The sequence below is a fragment of the Onychostruthus taczanowskii genome, unplaced genomic scaffold, assembly GCF_017590055.1.
Source record: "Onychostruthus taczanowskii isolate IOZ18803 unplaced genomic scaffold, ASM1759005v1 scaffold54, whole genome shotgun sequence".
NCBI lineage: Eukaryota > Metazoa > Chordata > Aves > Passeriformes > Passeridae > Onychostruthus > Onychostruthus taczanowskii.
This window is the reverse complement of record NW_024503013.1, coordinates 4,872,030-4,890,840: the sequence shown is the minus strand read 5'-3', so window position 1 is coordinate 4,890,840 and position 18,811 is coordinate 4,872,030. Positions and strand designations below refer to the sequence as shown.

The window sequence follows — 18,811 nt, the reverse complement described above, 5'->3', positions numbered from 1 at the left end:
GGATAAGACCCATGATAGCAATCTAACTTTGTAACTCCACATGAAGTTCATCATAATCCTTTTATTTACTACGTATACAAAAAAATACAATTACAAGCAAAACACCTTTAAAAGATACTGAAACATTTATCCTGATTCTTATCTTCAAGTAAAACATTAAATTTCAGTTTAAAAAGGTGGTTTTAAATTTTATTTTTTTGAATAACAGACACATATGAATAAGAGTTTCAAAAGGATAATGAAAAAAAGATAAAAGAAAAAATGCTGACTTTGATTTTTTATTCAATATTTCTGAGCAAAACAGAAGAGATTTCAACAACTTCAAGAAAGAAATACAGCATATTACAATCTAGAGAAAAAAATCCAAATTAGCAGTTTGCTGAATAGTGCCATGCCAATTTTTACAATATCCCACAAAGATATATTGAAGTTCTATCAAGTAGAATTATTTAAATACATCTTAAAAAAATAAACAGGAATTAATAAACCATTGCTTTAAAAATAGAAAAACAATGAATCTAAAGTTCTCTTTAAGTAAGTAAGAAATTAGATGCTTAAATGTCTCTTAACTTCACAGGTTGATGCAGTTTCAGATTACTGATTTTTCAAAAATAAAGCAGCACCACATTGAATCCACTGGTCTTGGTTTCCTCCACAAGGTACATCAATATTTGTCACCACACGGTCTCTCTCCATACTAGTGTACACTGGTAAAGATATGCATTCCTCTGGAGAATATGGACCATATGCATCCTGTCAACAAACAAGCACTTCGTTATCACACGAAAATACAACAAAATGTGAGAAAGCAATATTCTCCACTGTGAAGATAAAGTTTGGACAGCTTTATGCTAAGATAAAGTTAAGATACAGCTTGGACACTGCAGCCTTGGACAAGGAAGTCTTCATTCAGGACACTAAGGAGAAGGACTGAATGAAGCAGGGACTTCAGGAAAATTGCTCTCCATAACTCAAACACCAGGAAAGAAGTAACAGGGGTGATGCTATGAACTACATATAAAAACCTTCCTTCAGCTAAAACCCTCCCAACAATCACACATCAAAAGTGTCTGCAAACCAGGCTAAGGAAAGTGCAGATAGGTTTCCTGCAGGGAGAAAGCTGCTCAGGAGCCCCTGTGCTGTAGTGTGGGGAGCAGCTATCCTGGCAGGTTGGAGTGTGGCTTTGCCTGTGTCCTGGCAGACCCTACTGCCCTCTCCATCCCTGCAGCAAACCCTGCCCTCACATGTGGCACAGCCCCTGGTGTCATCTGAGACACCTGCAAGCATCATACTGCAGGAACTACAATCCAAAAAACCTTACCCCACCCATTCCAGGCTACTTTATTGAACTGCTCCTCTCTGCTGTCTGCACTACAAACTGCCTTGGATGGTTTCCTCCTAGGGCTTTGTGTGGGGCACTGTCCACATGTGTGACCACAGAACTCAGCTCAAAGACTCCATCTAGACTTCCTACAGCATTTAATTTCAACCCATGATGTATTTAGTTACTGCAAATAGTTCAGGGTTTAATTCAACTGATATATATTACGCATGTTTTCTGTACCACTCAAAATGTCCCATCCTGTCAACAGGAAAATGTCAGATTTTCAAGAACCAAATAACAAAGCAGCACACTTGTCAGATAAGAATTTTAAATAAAAATGAGTGTCATTTTAACTCAAATCACATCAAATGTGAGTTAGTGATGCTCCAATATTAGAAAATAACTAAAAACAGGAAAAAGGAAACATGCAAACAATAACTGTTTCAAGCACTTTGTCTTGCATGTGAAGGATACAGCCATTACTGAAGAATTTTGCTGTTCCTTTTGAAAATCAACTTCCCCTGTCTTTTGGACAACAGTGTTTCAATCCTTGCAGAAGATTTATGTGTGATAATATTTGTATAGAGTTACTTAATAATCAGGAACTCAGCTGTTCTCAGAAGGACTGTACTTAGTCCATTTATCCCTTGGTTAACACTACTGAAGAAGACAAAATGCTGGCCAGACTGAGAGTAAAATGTTAATCAGAGAATTTAAATTTTGCCAAAGCTGGGAGCCAGAAGCTGGCCAGTTTGCCTTCAAAGACCCGTTTTTGGACACTTTTTAGGAACAAAAAAAAAAAAAAGACACCTTTTAGGAATAAAATAACTGTTCTTGTGCCTTTCTCAATCCCACTGATGTTTTAAAGAATCACATTACTGGAGGGTTAAAGCCATTCTGTGGAAGCATTTTTGAGTCACAAATCCTTATGTCCTTGGCTGAAGCACAGTCCAAAAGTTCTCTTTGTCAGACTGCCTCACACACAGTTCCACCCCCTTTAGTGACACCCTTCACAGCATGGGATCTATCAGTGGTTTAAAACTGCAAAGGACCTTCACAGTTTAATGAGAATAAACATAATGTTAGTAGCTCAAAATATTCTGTTTAGAGCACTGCAGGATTTTGAGAAAGTTCTCTCAGAGAAATCCCGTAGGCTACTTTATGTTTGGTTGAAAATTACTTCAAAGCAGTACATTATACATACACTTTTGCTCACTAGTTTTCAAAAGATGCATTTATGGAGAAAAGAAAACAAGTTCAAAACCTAAGAATTCTATGTTCAATTTTATGCAATCTTCTCCTAAGGAGAGATAATGAAATTAAGGGAAATGCATGATAACCAGTTCTGCTTTGGTTTCTGAGCACAGTATTTGATTATAGTCAGTTTTTACAGTGATTGTAAGACAATTCAAGGGTAGACCAATTCAGAAAAACTCTCCTTAGAGACACTTTGTATTTAAAATCTGGGCAGTTGACAAGTTATGGCCTGTGTTTTATAAGAAATACATTTTTTTCCAACACGAAGATGCCAGTTGCTATTCATTTCAAATATAAGTACATTTGAAAAAGTTTAATTCACTGATTACTGAAGTATCTAATTTTTTAATTTTACAGATAAAGCTCTCTGCTGATTTCACATATAACTTTTGGATCCTACCTTTGGAATTTCAAAAAATAGTCTTATTCAGAAAAATACTAAAAAAATCTGTTTAATTTCAAACAAGATGAATGTCTTTCAGAACAATGGGAGGACTACTTAGAGTTCTCATTTAAAATGTGTTTCCAGCTGGTGTTACCATGGAAAACCACACATGGAATTACCATCCTGACTATCCACCACTCAGCCAACACATTAAAATGTCTGGCAATTCTGTATTTATGCCATGTACCACCTCTCAAGTAAATTAGAAATCTGTTTATTTATCTGAAAAAACCAAACCCTGTAAATACTGAAAAACTGAAAAATCTTTCAGTGATTGACTTTGTAAGAGCTTTTGTGATGTTTTATTTTTTGTCCTTTTTTAAAAATTTTTGTTATTTTCTTTCCTAACCAAGCTAGGAGCAACAGTGCAGATGGTGGCTAGCATTTATTTCTGTGTTCAAAGTCTAAATCTGTTGACCTTTATACTTCTAATGCTCTACTATAACACAATACTATATTTCCCCTGCTGGAAAAAAAATGAGAGAAAAACTAAGTTGGGATACAGCAGTGTGTTAGCAGTGGAGCTCCTTGCACAATATCTGTCACAATACACAAAGGTCATCATGGTCTATGCTGTCTCTAGAATCACACCTGGACAGATTTATCCCAGATATCTTCTGGTGGGATGGGCTTCCTAAACATAGGGGGGATGAATTCTGTAATAAGCATTTTTTTAATTAAAAGACACGCCCTTTAATACATTCTACGTGACTTTTTGAGTAATTTATCAGTGATTGTTATGCCAGCTGGAGAGCAGAAGTGGTAACTGTTTTTACTGTTTGGATTACTTTGCTTTCATCTTAAAATCTGCAAGCATTGGCATTTTTAAAATTAGTTTAAGTAGGAGAAAGGCTTTCTTTGCTTACAGCTCACATCATATTCTCTCTTTTTTATTGCCACTGCATTTTACATTAATATTTAAAATGCAAAGAAAATATATTCTAGGAATGAACTCTCAAACACATGTACATATTTACTAAATACAGGTTGGAAAACATACTAATGTTTTGAAAAGACAAAGAAACAAAGGTATGACTGAAATAAAGCCCTTGCCTTCATCAAAGCAATATAAGCTAAAGAATATTAACAAAATTACAATAAGTTTCTGTTTTAAATAATGTAACTACTTTTCCTAGTAAAGACTGGGATTTTTATTTTGAAATGAAAGGAAAACAGGTCAGCAACATCATACTGAAAAGCTACTACACAGAAAAAATCAAATTATGGGTCTTGAAAGTTTAGGGCTTTTAATAATTTAGTACCTGTGGAATCCAGGCCATGTAACAAGGGAGAACAGATGACACACTGGGAGAATCATGGAGATTTTCTGAAAGTTGATTTCCATCAAAACGACAACCTTCCAGCTGTAAGCCACTGATCTGCCAAGGAAATACAAAATATTCAAACATAAATAACAGAATTAAAATGTCAATAATGATTACACTGTGCTTTAATAAATGATGAACCTTTTTACTGTGACCAAATTTTTAAATAACAGGAAATGAATTACTGTTATGTTCTTTGTGAGAATAGGAAACATGATTTAAAAGCAAGATCTGGACCATACTTCACTGTGAACTTCCTCTGATTTGGATTCACATTCTTTGAAATGCTGGAGAAAAATACCTGTAAATGACATTAATTATGAAACTGCAGTTGCCTGACATTTGATTAATGGAATTATCATAGCAACAGCCAAGTTCACAGTCATTACAATGTCGAGAAGAAGAGAAGAACAATCACTGCAATAAGCATGACTTCCTGCTTGGAAGTCTGAGCCCAGCTTTCAAAGAATGGAATGTGCAACTACACAGCTTCAGCAGAGGCAAACAAAATATGTTGAAATAATATGAGAGAAAGTTTTATTTAACAAACTCAAGACTTCTTAGACAAGAATATTGGTGTTTGGCAAAAAATTAAATAAGACTCAGAGATGCTTCTTTAAGTAACTGTGCAATGCTTTATTTGCAACATGTTTCAAGTGTTTTCTTTTAATTAAGTAATTTCAGCCTCTGAATTAAAGGTTCTGTTTTTTCTTCTCTGGAGTCTTCCATAAGTTGGTGACTCCATTCTAGATTCCTTTAAAAAATTCCAGTATTTGCTGATAGCTTTATTTTCCTCAGTACAAATACTACCAGTTTGCTAATAATAATAATAATAATAATAATAATAGTCATTTTGGCCTGCTGAAGTGAGAACTTCTGTTTTAACAGTAATAAAACTTAATTCAGTAATAACTTTCATGCAGCTTTTCAAAAGGCTAACTATCCAGCTGCAGCAGATCTGTAACAGAAGGTACAATCTGAAAATCATCTGTCTGTTATACTGTCATACTAAAGCCTGAATTAAATTTATCATACTGACGCTGGATTTCATCAAATGCATGGTTCATAAAACAGTACTGGAATTAGGAAATACAATGTTACTGGAAATTGGATGAGTGATCACACAAGCAAAATGGAGAAAAATGTCATTTTCTAATATATTTTCCCTTGCAAGAAATTTTGAAACATCTATCAGATTGCCAAAAGGGGTTAAAGTATGATGTTACAATGAAGATCATTATCATAGAAAATTGATATAATTTCCTTAGGTAATTTTAGTATTCTAAAATTATGCATTTTATGCCAAAAGATGGAATTAAACAGTAACACAATGTGGGTTACTGTCATGCTTGAAAAGCAATGCTTTCCTCCCCAGTGTTAGGGGTTTTTCATTAATAGTATATTAACTCTAAACTAGCTAAGATTACATTTTGCATTTTTAATATCTAATTATTCTTTTGATTGTAGACAGGCATAACACTCTCCAAGAATTTGCTTCTTTAAACTCATATTTCTCTTTTAACGCTGAGCTGGGGACTCTTCCTTACAATCTGAAAGTACAAATTCTAATATGAAAAAAAATGTTATAAAATATGGCATTTTAAAAAGACATAGAACTAAGCTGTGTTTCTCCTTGGACAGACAGTGACCAGAGAAGTGACAATGTTCTTTGGAGCAATCTGTGCTCCATACAGACTAGGACTAACAGTGAAACCACCAAAGCTGCGGATAACCTGAACCAAAACAATCCCAAATGGAAAGTTCAGAGGAGCCTTTCTGTCTAATTTTCACACAAATTTTAGAAAGATTCATCTCCTATGTTATTCTTTCTGTCCTTCTTGCTTTCTGCAGGGAATATTTTTAGGGATTATAGTTTAATAAATAACCATGGCAAAGTTATTGCACAAATATTGGTCTGATGAAGAGGTTTTAAAGTTTGTTGCTAGGGTGTTCAAAGGTCTGGCCATCCTGAACATCTCTGAAAGAAATTTCTACAGAAGGGGGTTACCTATTGAAATAACTTTACTACACTTTTCTTCTTTTGATCTTGGCAGTCCCTTTGACATTACAGTTATGTAAAATGCCATTTGATCTCCTGGAAACCTTCTCCTGGAAACCAATGGTGGAAACTACTTTGAAGATTAAGACCAATTTTTTTACTTTCATTCAATATTAAAAGACATTAAAAAAACCCCCCAACAATACTAGAACAATGTACTTTCCATACCATTTGACTGAGTACACCCATAGCCATGTTTTCATCTCTATAATAAACAGTATAGAGAAATTACAAGTACTATGAAAGACATGAATTTCACAGCATCTGTAATATAATCATAGTATCTTTGAAACTCACCAGAGAGTAATGGAAGAAGTTGACCATAATTTTTAATTCTTACAAAGAATTTGGCAGTTCACAGCTATCAGTACTAGTTTAGCTTCAAGAAAGTTATTTTTACACATTAGAGACTATGTTTCTTTAAAATACCTTTGCAGAAAGTGTGCTGATATGATGGTCCAAAGCACATCTGTTTCCAGACAGATTTTCTCTTACTAATTAATGCCATAATTTTCCATTACATGATCCAAACTGCAGCAGACTTTGGGAAGTCATATTTTCACTTCACTACTCTACAGGCCTCCACCATTAATTTACTGATATTTTGGGATGGAGATATATTGTAAAAAAAAGATCTCTGAGGATGCCTTATAATAATATATCTGTCAGTTGCTAAGAGTATAGTTTTGATATTAATACTCATATTGTGGATTTGAGACTCTCAGTAATTTTTTATTTTTCACTATGTATATTAAGTTCTACCTAAGGTCATATTACTACCCAATAAGTTTCTTACCATGTTTCTTCCTTTCTTTCATTCTTTTCTACAATACAGAAAATGGAATTCCAAAAGGAATGACTACTTGCTGTTGTACAACAGCACAATCAGTGCACAAAGCAAACAGACAAGATGTATTTGCATATCAATATGTAATTTCAGTGCAATAGCCATATATTTTCAGTACCTTTTGTTAAAGCATCCTGGAGTGATATTAAAGAAGGTGTATTTCATGCAGATTGATTCTAAGTGATATTGAGAAAGGTGTAATTTTACACAGATAGATTCTAAATCAAATATTCATCACATCCTCCTAGAGGAGATCCACTCCACATCATACATCTAAACCATCACCTGAATTAACACTGATAATTTAACATCTCATTTGATAATTCATATAAGACTAAGGTGTGTTCTTGGCTTGATTGAGTGTTCCTCTGCCTACTTTGCAGTTTCACTGACAGTTCTAGAGAACTGCACGCTTCTAAGTTACAGATGATCATACGGTGAAATATTTGTATTTTTAGGCATAGAAAGATTAACAATCTACAATTGCTGAAGCTTGATGCCGTTTTTTAAAATCATGGCAAGACCAAGAAAGCATTTCATCATACAGATTATAAGGAGATCTTTTTTCCTTATCACAGAACAAATTCTAAGTCATCAAAACATTTTAAAAGAAAAAGTAAGAAAAAATCCTGAAGAACATGTCTTCAAAACCATGCCTGACATTCTTCCTAAGAAAGTTATACGAAGTATGTGTGACTATCAGGTTTAAACTCCCCTGCATTCCTGCTTGGGCCAGTCCCTCAACAGAGCCTTTCTGTGAGGCTTTTAAATATCTGTTGATTCAGGGACTTGAGCACAACTCTCCCAGACCCTGAAGCAGAGTCCCCCAATTCTGTGAGTACAAAATCAAGTCTCTCAGTGGAGTTAGTTACATAAAGTTAAATAATACCATTAGCATCAATTGAGAGTGATAAACCTCAGAAGAGCCTATACCATGGTCTGGTTCCCATAGGGGGAGTCTGGTAAGCTACAATTTCTGGTTTAGGTGGGATAAAAACAAGGTCCCAGCTATTTCACCACAGTATGTGTTTAAGGACTTATGTCTTCTGCTGACGGAATTAATTTTTTCTTACTTCCCACTCAGAATAAGTTCCTATTCAACATGGTTAGCCTGAATTCTTGAAACTGTCAATACAACATTTACTTTACCAGTATTAAAATTCATACTGCTCTGGTGAACCAACCTTAATGTACAATCCAGAGGATCCTTATCAAACAAGACAAAATTTAGGAAATTAATTTTCTGAATCAATGACTCTTTTATGCCCTAGTTATTGTCCCTGCTGTATATAGCTTTGCTAGTGGGAAAGTTCCCCTCAGTTCTCCATGAGCCTGAGGAAGGGCTCATGGTAGGGAAACCTAAATATTCAGCATTGCAAAGGGTTCCAGAGCCTTTCCATTCATCAAAGATTAAAAGGAACAGTGAAAATACTAGTGTTTTCTTACTAATAGAGAATCAAGGAATACTTCTCTTTTAGAGGAAAAGATAATATTCAAATCAAATGAAGAAACTTGACAGGATTCCTATGTTTTGCTGAAAATAACCACGCACCTAGCTGCTTGTTCTATTCACAGAGCAGAGAATTTCCTCTTAAACAAAATTCTCTTCTGATTTTCAATCCCTCTTAGAACACGACACATTCTTGTAAAGCAATCATATACATTAACCTTTTTGCCTACACACGATATAGACTGCCAACAGTGTACTTTAACTAGTATTGCCAAAAATTTACCACATAAATTCTCAGACAGTAAAACATTTTAAACTTCAGCTAGATGTTTAATAAAAACTGGAGTACTGTAACAACTCTTTCCTCTCATCCTTTTATTTGCCAAGAAGTTCTTTCAATCTGGCAACTGTAAAACATTGTGATATTTTTTAATATATGAATATACTGAGTTATATTTATAAACAGAATTATATTTACTGAGTAATATTTAGGAGTTGAGGTACTTGACATTGACTTCTGACATTTTTCAAAAATATTAACATGGTTTTGAAGAACTTCAAGCTTCTAGAGTCTGCAGTTGATAGCGAGCCTACTCAAATGACTGGTCTGAGATGTGAGACTCAGTTTTGACTTACTGTTATGGCCTTAGAAGCCTTGGCTGAATCTGTAATCTCAGACCATGTGATTTGCAGGTATATTTGTCATATACTAGGTTTATACCAAGCCCTAAAAGTTCCCTGGTTTAGTTATCTCCAAGTTCTACACCCTGTCTTCTCGTGCTTTTTATGAAATGAAGCAGGCAACCATTACTCGTACTTAAATATCAAAGTTGAAGAATTTGCAAAATTACATTCTCTAGTTCCAACAGGAATTAATTCAACAAAGTTCAAAAGACTACACTGTATTTAGGACAGATTGGATGATTACAGTTATCCTTACTGGCTTTACAATATATTAACATTTTAGGAATATGAAATCTTACACATTCTGTATTAATAATTTTTGACACTGTCAGGAGCCAGCCCAGAACCCTAGTATCTCCCACAGCCTTGTGTCTGCCTCAATTACCAGACTAGAGAAGGTTCCCTGCCACCTGTCTTTCTCCTAATGCAGCAATCTCTGCTTTAGCAGAGCTACATGGGCCCCACAGCTGCTGTTGAGTGCCCTGCGTTGGGCACAAGTGTCTCTGTGAGGATGTGGTTTTAAGAGCTGTGCTCCATGCTGAACACAGAATGTGGAGCTGTGCAGCATTATTTTGGGATCAACATAACTGTAGGAAGACAGCACAGAAAACTTTTTTTGTCAATTCCCTAAAAAATTAAGTATAAAAAAGGTGCACAGAGAGACTATGCTGACCAAAGTGGCAGTTTTACCTGGAATGTTAAGAAGCTATATCAAACCATTTGAGGATTCATCTCTACTTTGCTGTTAAAGCAATCAGTGGTGACTTTATGGCTGCTGTGTGTAGGCTTAACTAATCATTAAAAAAATGTTGGGTTTTTATCCTATGAAAATCTAGTCATCTTATAGTTTACTTTGGTTTACTTCCTTAGTAGTCTCCTTTCAGTGATTAAAGAAAAGCTAACACATGACCTTAGACTTACAGATTTACATGTGTATTTCCTATGGCTACCAGCCACTCATCTTTCTGGACAAGAGCAAGATTTTAACTCATAAAATTGCAGCTTCAATTTTTATCTAAGAGGTGGTTGAAGAGAATGGAGCAATAAGCTTTATTTTAAAATGAGAACAGTGACCAGGGAGGAGAAAAAAGATAACTGCCTTCGTTTTCTAATTTCTGTGGAATTTTGCACTGCCATTTTAGTAACTGTATACCATTAACCAGCATTTTTATCTCAGGTACACCAATTATCTATAGCTTAGTTTTCCAGGAAATTTACAGACATGACTTGGACTCTACTGATAAAACATCCTCATAAAATCCTAGTACGACATCCTAGTAAAATACCTTAACTTGGAGTTTGCCTTCCTGTATTCGCCCTTTCCATGAAGCTGTAAATTTAAGACTGTCCACTGAACACTTCATTACTCTGCAATGGAAACACACATACAGTAAATCTTACATATGTATAACAACAGGATATCAAACACAAAACCAAACTCAATGTATTTTCAATCTGTACCATATGATACTAAGTCTTACTTTGAACAAAAATATATCTCTAACTGAAAAGAAACCCAAACCAATAAGTATTTCAACAGGTAACAGCTATTTTACTTCAAGGCAAGAAATAAAAATAAGATGACTGATGACAGCAATTGACATAACCTTTTGGCTCTGTGTCCTTAAAATGAAATAACCATCCTCACCCATAAGGAACAATGGCACATTAGCACAAGTAGGCACATTATTTTTCCCTCACCTTGCAGTCTCCTGGCGTAAGGCATTGAGAAATGTGTCTGGATGAAACAGCTCAGAAAGGTCAAGGGTGTCTGACAACAGTTTCTGTTTCTCTGCTTTTTCAACCCAATTCTAAAAGAGAGAATAAATAAAATTTAAAATAAAGAAAAGAAATTCTGAAATAACTGAAATTATTACTTGATTTTTCAACATTTTGTGTTAATGTGGGTATGTCAATTATTATGATTAATGAAAAATGTTTGCGTAAACATACTGTAACCTCAAAGCTTAATAATAATTTCTATTATTTTATACTGGTAAAAAGGAAATAAATACCCTCATAAAATATAAAGAAAATGAGGAGTTTATGTGTAACACGACTCAACCATTCTAAATAAACTCATGTTTCATTCTTTGTTCATTGCAGAGTACTTTGTACAGTGAAAAGTTATCATTGTATGATGAAAATTATAATTTCAATAATTTTATCATTGTTGAAACCCTATTTCACCTTTACTTACTGGGGAGTTTATGTTTTCCATCAAAATAGCTGCCATTTCTGTCTTTGCTTTCATAAGCTCAGGAAAATAACTGAATTCCTTTTAGGTATGCTTTAAGATAATTTTTTCGCATAAATGGCATATTATATTGAAGAAACACTTGATTTTCAATCTGCAGTAACAGTTTCTATAACTACTTGCCAACAGGTTTTCTAAATATTCCTCATTACTGGTAAGGTTGATGCTGCCATTTTTAGTATATTAGTTGAAGACATGAATTCACAGAATTGATTATAAGATAAAAAATTGACTCTGTTATACGTGGCAATAAATGAATCCAGTAAAGGTGGGGGGAATAACTGTCCTCAACTATCCTTCCAGAGCACATGCCTCAACCTTCTTCCACTCTTCTTAGCGGCAGCTGTGAAGCCTGCTAGGAGCAGCAAGCTTGGAATTTCTCATTCCAAGTAACACCTTGTGTGCCAACATGAGAAAAGAGACACACATTGAACCTTGTCATCTTTATAAACCATGTCATCTTTATAATCCTAAGAAATGCAATCTAGGTTGGATTCTCAAGACATTAACAATCTCAAACAAAGAATTTTCTCTATTCAGACAAGATATTTAGGTACCTAACTGGTTATGCAACAATTAGCACCCAAAATCCTCTTCTGAAATGTTTACAATGTATCTCTTTGATACAATTTTTTTATATGATATAGTCACAGTCCTTACTATGGCACTGTAGTATGAACCTGAAGCCACTGCATAACCCACCCTACAAGTAAGCTCTTCACAGAGAGATTAAGTCTTCAAGGCCAGGCTGGATGGGGCTCTGAGCAACCTGGCCTAGGGGAAGGTGTCCCTGCCCATGGCAGGGGGTTGGAATCAGACAATATTTAAGGTACATTCCAACCCAAACCATTCTGTGATTCTGCAAGTACTAAGACAGAAACTAATCAGAGAATAAGATTCCACATGCTATCACAGAAAGGAGAGAGACAAGCCCCACTCCTTTCTAGATACCAGCTCCCAGGAAATGATAAAATTGCTGTAGTCACTGATCAAAAAATCTTGGAAGTTACACTCATCACACAATGTACCTGCCAAGAACCTATATCATGTTTAAAAATTACTTTATTGTAACTGTTTAAACTGCTGACAGATTAATAATTCCATAGAACCATTTTGGAAGTGACAAAATCATCACAAATGCAAGTAGGTAACATTCAGTAAGTTTTATTTTATTTTGGCAGTGCGTCACACACATCTCCATAATGTTTCCCACCATGTTCAAGCCTTTAATCAGTTTTTTGGTTTTTTTATCTGCCACATCCCTGATTACAATCCCTCAACCCAAATGATTATGAATCAGTTCAGAGATTTCTGCTTTCCATTTTCATTAGGTAAATGTACACAGTTAATGACTCTTGTCTGCATGATTCTTTTAATGACTTTATATAACTTTATGAAACTTACAACTTCAATTTCTTTTATCATCTAGCAGTAAATGTATTCTGATTAGGAGAGGTTTTGTAAATTGTTTTGTGTAATAAAAGTACACCTCACTTCAACTTGTAATTAATATCATTATATTGCTGTCATCAAATAAACTTTTAATGTAACTGCTAAAGAGCAACACTGTCAGGAACACAGATGTTTATATTCCACCCAATTAAAAGACCAGTATGGGTAATATTAATTCTGAACTCATATAATTAGTAGCACTAGGATGTACACAATAACAAAAACTTTCATTAGATCACAAAAGCAAAATTGTATTGTGTTGTACTGGTCTGTAAAAAGCTGAATATGTAGCTCATTTACATCTATTTAAATAAATAATTTTATATGCAATCAAATGTATTTTACAGCCCAATTGTAAAAAACAACCTTATATTTATTTTAGTCCTATAAGATCACATGACAGCCTATTAGGGAAATGTTACAGTCTCAAAAGACAACACCACTCTATTAACAGATAATTTGTCACTGGTAGTGCCACTGCCATAAGGCTGGAAGACATCAGGTGTTGATGGGAAGGAAGTTTAAGCTAAGCTGTAGAAAGACTGAAGTGATGTTTCTTGAAAGGGAGAAATCCCTCCCCCATCCAAAATCTGATAGAAACATGTGTTGAGTGCACTTGTCAAAGTGATGAAAAGTTGTTTGACTTATTCATCTTGGATGGCCATGCAGCATTTCAGTCTGAAGGGCTTTCTTCCATCACCAACTCTTATATAACTATATAACTACTGTACCAACAATGTGGTCTACAAGTCCGAATATCCAAACCCTGAAAATATGTTTATTCCAAAATGTAGAGAAAAATCTATCATCCACTCTTCTGTGCAATTATTTCAAAATTTCATTATTTCAATATTTTCTGAATATTTCTTATTACAATTGCACTATAAATTTAACCATCTGTGATAGATTAATTTAGAAAATTATTATTATAAATATAATATCAACACTTATCAGTCACACCCAAAATGCCTGCAAAGCAATTCCTGGCAGGATATTTCAAAACTTCTATTAATGTGGGGCTCTGTTTGCTCTTATAAAAACATTTTCTTTTCTTTTTTTTCCTCTTACAAAAACAAGTCTATTAGTATGGTCTCAGGTAGTTCAAATAATATTTTTTCATGCATCTTAACATCCAATAAACTTCTATTCCACTTTCAGAGAGAAGTCTTTCTTATCATCTATAATCCCAAAGCAAACTGAGTGCCTCATTGAACAGTGGAAGGAATAAGGAGGCTGCCAGATTTTCACATTACTATTTATACAGCTTTAGGATCACAGAACACCTCTTAAATGATGCAAGTACTCTTCCTTCACCAGTTTTAATTCATTCCAAATGAAACAAATTTTTCTATTGCTTTGTTCCCCAAAGAGAACTTATACTGAAAAAGAAAATCATACAAATCACCACAGAAGTGATTGCATTTTTGTGCCTAGATGGAAAATTGTATTCAGGGTTGCATGCATATGTATAGCCAGGAACCATACAGTATAATTCTGTTTTTCTACAAGTTTTAGAAGTTTTCCACATTACTAGGGAAAAACTAGGAGTGCAGAACTTTGGCTAAGTCTGAGAGTAAATGATGGTGAGTAGCACTGCTAGGAAAAAACTCAGTGAACTGGAGTTTACACTGAGCCAAGGTCAAACAAGCAGTTATGCTACAATCCCATTTTCCTCACAGTGCAGCAGCTGTTCTACAGGTGTCCTCCTAAGTGCAGGCATTCAGTGGTAAACACCAGCAGGAGTGACAGTATTACAGCTCAAAGAAATAAAACATACAGATTTTTGCAGGCACTGAGCCCAGAGGGGGTAATGCCTGCACTTCTGAGGAACAACAGGTATACAACAATTCGCTTCCTTGTGGTAATTTTTCGTATGCAAATCCTTGAGCCATTATTCTTGAGGGAGTTATCCTTTACTAAATGAATGTGTGAATACTGCAGTATTTCAGGTATATGATAAGGTGTTGGCCCATACTTAAAAATGATAAATAACACAGTAATTTAATTTGGAGTTTATGTTAGGTTTAATTTTTTTCCCTTTTCCTCCTCTCCTCTCCTCCCCTCTCCTCTCCTCTCCTCTCCTCTCCTCTCCTCTCCTCTCCTCTCCTCTCCTCTCCTCCCCTCCCCTCCCCTCCCCTCTCTCCTCTCACCAAAACCACTGGCTACTACTTTAAACCAAATACTATTAAATCTTTATTTCAGTTTTCCACACCTCAAAGCCCCCATGTTTGTTGAGGAAGTCTGAGCAATAACACAACAGCACAGTGTTACAGCATGAATGTTCTAGGTCCCTCAGCATCAGCATGCTGGCTAACCACGTGCTAGAAGCAGATATGCACTAGGGTACAGCTGACAGAAACATGAGCAGATGTGATCTCATTCTGGTTACCGTATTAGTTCATCTTTTATCAAAACAGGAACCTAACTTCTCCTGAATTTCTGTTTCCTACATTTAATATGGATACCAGAATGATGCATAGGAACTGTGACAACACACTGACAAGTTCATGACTGACATATGCCAAAAATACCTACTTCCAGATATTTCCTGTATGACTATTAAACACAGGATCCAGTTAGGCAATACTCTTATGCTTCATGCCTTCTAGTCTCTTCTTTCCCAAGTACAGCAGATATCAAGCACTAGATTGCATTTGCAGTTACACAGCAGAATATAACTGGGTAAGGAAGTCTAAGAACTGGAAGTATTCCTTGGTGGAACCAACACCCAAACTCCAAAAATAAGTTGCAGGGGACAGAAAATTGTGGCATACAATATTCATTTGCAGTTAACAGACTAGACTGCCTACAATAATACCTGGACAAAGTCAGGACTGCATCAGATATAAATCCTTTGCAGAGCTCTGGAGCAGCGATACTGAAATCTATACTGGGATGGTGCTGGTGTAACTAAACAGGGATACAGAATACTCAATATATTAGCCACTGGTAATGATGGGATGCACTGCAGTAATTTGTTTTACAGTACCAGCTCAAAGGCTATGTTACAATGAAGAGAGCCAACAGAGAACTGCTTACTTTGCCATGGCTCGTTTTCCCTGGTAACACCCCATGAAATACAGATTTTCCATTAGCATCTCCCTCACAGTCCTTGCTCCTCTACTGAAACAATGACCCCTTGAACAGCAGTCACCGGTCTCTCTCAGTTTTTTTTTCATTCTTGTTTACCAGTCATTTATTTCCATTCTTGTTTACCAGTCATTTATTTTTTGTTAACATCCTCTCTTAAAGCTGTCAAAATACAGAGAAAATTTCTCACCCATGCCTTTGTCACAGAACTCTACTATATTAGCAACTATTGAGGCTTAACCTAACTCTTGGATAAGTAAGAATGCTAATCAAACAGACTAAAGCAATCTAATCAGAAATTGTTTAACTCTGTGGGGCCCATATCCCAAAATACTTACAAGATACCACAATTAGAAGGCAAAGAAGGAAATCTGTTTGTTTTTTTTTTACATGAGAAAAAGAGATCATCAAATGGAAACAGTGGCTGATCCAACTCCATTTAAACAAAGGAGGTAAATGATATCATGGCTAGTCTGCGATGTGGCACCCCTGCCCATCATGCTGGCTCTTGCTCAAGCTGCTTACACTCCATTAAACAGAACACTCCAACACTGCTCAGATTAGCAAATAGTTTGTTCAAAAAAGAACAACTTTGTGTAGACGTAGAAGATAATTAAGTTGGTTTTTATTTTAAATTGATGCTGTAAGCTAGTATGGATTGTTGTTTGCTCCTACATTGTAAAGCTAAGGCAGTTAGCATAAAGGTACCTCAAGTGCAGCATATTAGCTCTCTGAAGCTCATAAAACCTTTTGTTAAACCCAAAAGCAAATTTCTTTTGTATTGGCCAATCCTAAAAGAACAGCTCATCATAAAGGTTGTAGGTCTCTTTCAGATGTCCTGTCACACTTGAAAGCTAAGAGAATGCTGAAGAGCATTATTAGCATGTCATAAAGCTTCATTCACACCTGTTCTCAGGAAGCAAACCAGAAAAACATATATTAAGGTGCAATTTAAGGAAAAAATATTGCACATTTTGTTAAACAACACACTTTTTTGTTATCTTTTTAATTAATTTTTGTTTTTATTTAGTTATAATGGCTTTAGTTTTTAAATTACTTCCATTATAGAAGTAATTTATTAATAAAATTAAACATTTTGGCATCCAATCCAATTGCAATTCAGAGTAGCTCCAAATTCAACATCAATTTAGGTTGCTCAGGGCATTGTCTACTGTAGTTCTGTGTATCTCCAAAGATACCTCCACAAATCATATATTTCCACAAACACATCTGGACAATATTGAGTAATGTTTTTTAATTTAGAAGCTGAAAACTAGACAAGTGTTTCAAATGTGGCCTCAGAAGTGTAGAAGAATTACTGCCTTTGGCCCTTAGTAATGTCATTAGGAATTTTGCATTTCTATGGTGTCTTTGGATACACATTGGTTTCAGTTTTATTATTCTAGTAATAACTTAATGTCCTCCTTATTTGATGGATTCTTCTGTTGACATATCCAAATCAGTACTTTTTCTCAGCGTGATAAAATACATGAATACACATGACAGAATAAATCTTTTTCATAGCTTTGTAATCTGCATATCTGAAGAATGAACACTATTTTTGTTTAGTTCTAAATTATTTTAGAACTGCCTTTTGCCTGATATAGAAGTAATTTCAATTGCTTACTTTATTGCATGGGATAATGAAATATTAGAAAGAATACTGAAAAGGTTAATTATAGAAAACCTATAAGAAAACACACTGTGTGTATAAGGAATAGCACATACAACACTTTGAAAAAGTATAAACCTCACAGGAATTTTGAAATTCAAGTTCAGATGTAGAGAACCGATTTCTCATTGGATCACAACTCACAGAGTGACTGTGTGGAATAACCACCACAAATATATCAATACGCTTTTGCATATTCTCCTCCATGTAGGGGCACACATTCTAATTTAGCTGCTATTTATAGCACTTGGCTGAATACATGAGGAAACATTATAGAGCAGGAGGGCATTTATCCTTCCTGCCTTTAAGCATCACTTACACACCCTAAATAGGGATCTAAGCTTCCCATCACTCTTAACAACTCTTCTGCTTTGACTCAAGGTTTGGTTTCTTTTTTCCTCAATTATGTACCTTGCTGAACTTTTAGAGACAAAGATCACATCAAAAAGAATTCTACTAAGAAAAAAATCAAACAAAATGGACAAAACCCCAAATCTGAATGCCTTTTTGTTGACTTCAGTTTTAAAATTCAGTCATGTCTGTTTACAGAATTGCTGAGTGCACTTTTATCCTGCTCTGATTGCTTTATTTGACTGTGAATTCCCAAGACTCAAACTACTGCACAGTCAACAGATAAAGAAGGGTTTAGTCAAGAATTATTCTTATGACTCTTTTCCTTTACAAACTAAATTTGAATTGACAGCCTTGAAACTTAAAAGGCTCCAAAATTTTAAATATTTTTATATATTTGCAAAGGGATACAATATGAAACTGTAACCATTTCAAATTCAGTAATATGGCATCTCCTTCAAAGAGAGAAAGACAGGTCAAGATGCGGTTACATTCCTGCCTTCTCCCGAAGAAAAGATTGCTAATTAGGGATCATGCTCACTTGTGGAATGGAAATCTGTTTCTAATAAAAAATGGGCTTATTTTTTAAATACATATC

The 18,811-nt window shown here is 35.0% G+C and overlaps 1 protein-coding gene across 1 annotated transcript in view; it reads right to left on the bottom strand.

Annotated features, from left to right (window-relative positions):
* Positions 1 to 211: 211 nt before the first annotated feature.
* DYNC2H1 (dynein cytoplasmic 2 heavy chain 1) overlaps positions 212 to 18,811 on the bottom strand; it is a 144,868-nt gene continuing 126,268 nt past the window's right edge. Inside the window, exons 86-89 of the mRNA XM_041416997.1 lie at positions 11,093 to 11,202; positions 10,678 to 10,759; positions 4,289 to 4,405; positions 212 to 753 (exon numbers count right to left, since the gene is read on the bottom strand). Of these exons, the coding sequence (XP_041272931.1) occupies positions 595 to 753; positions 4,289 to 4,405; positions 10,678 to 10,759; positions 11,093 to 11,202 (468 nt within the window). The 3' untranslated portion in view covers positions 212 to 594. The remainder of the gene's footprint in view (positions 754 to 4,288; positions 4,406 to 10,677; positions 10,760 to 11,092; positions 11,203 to 18,811) is intronic.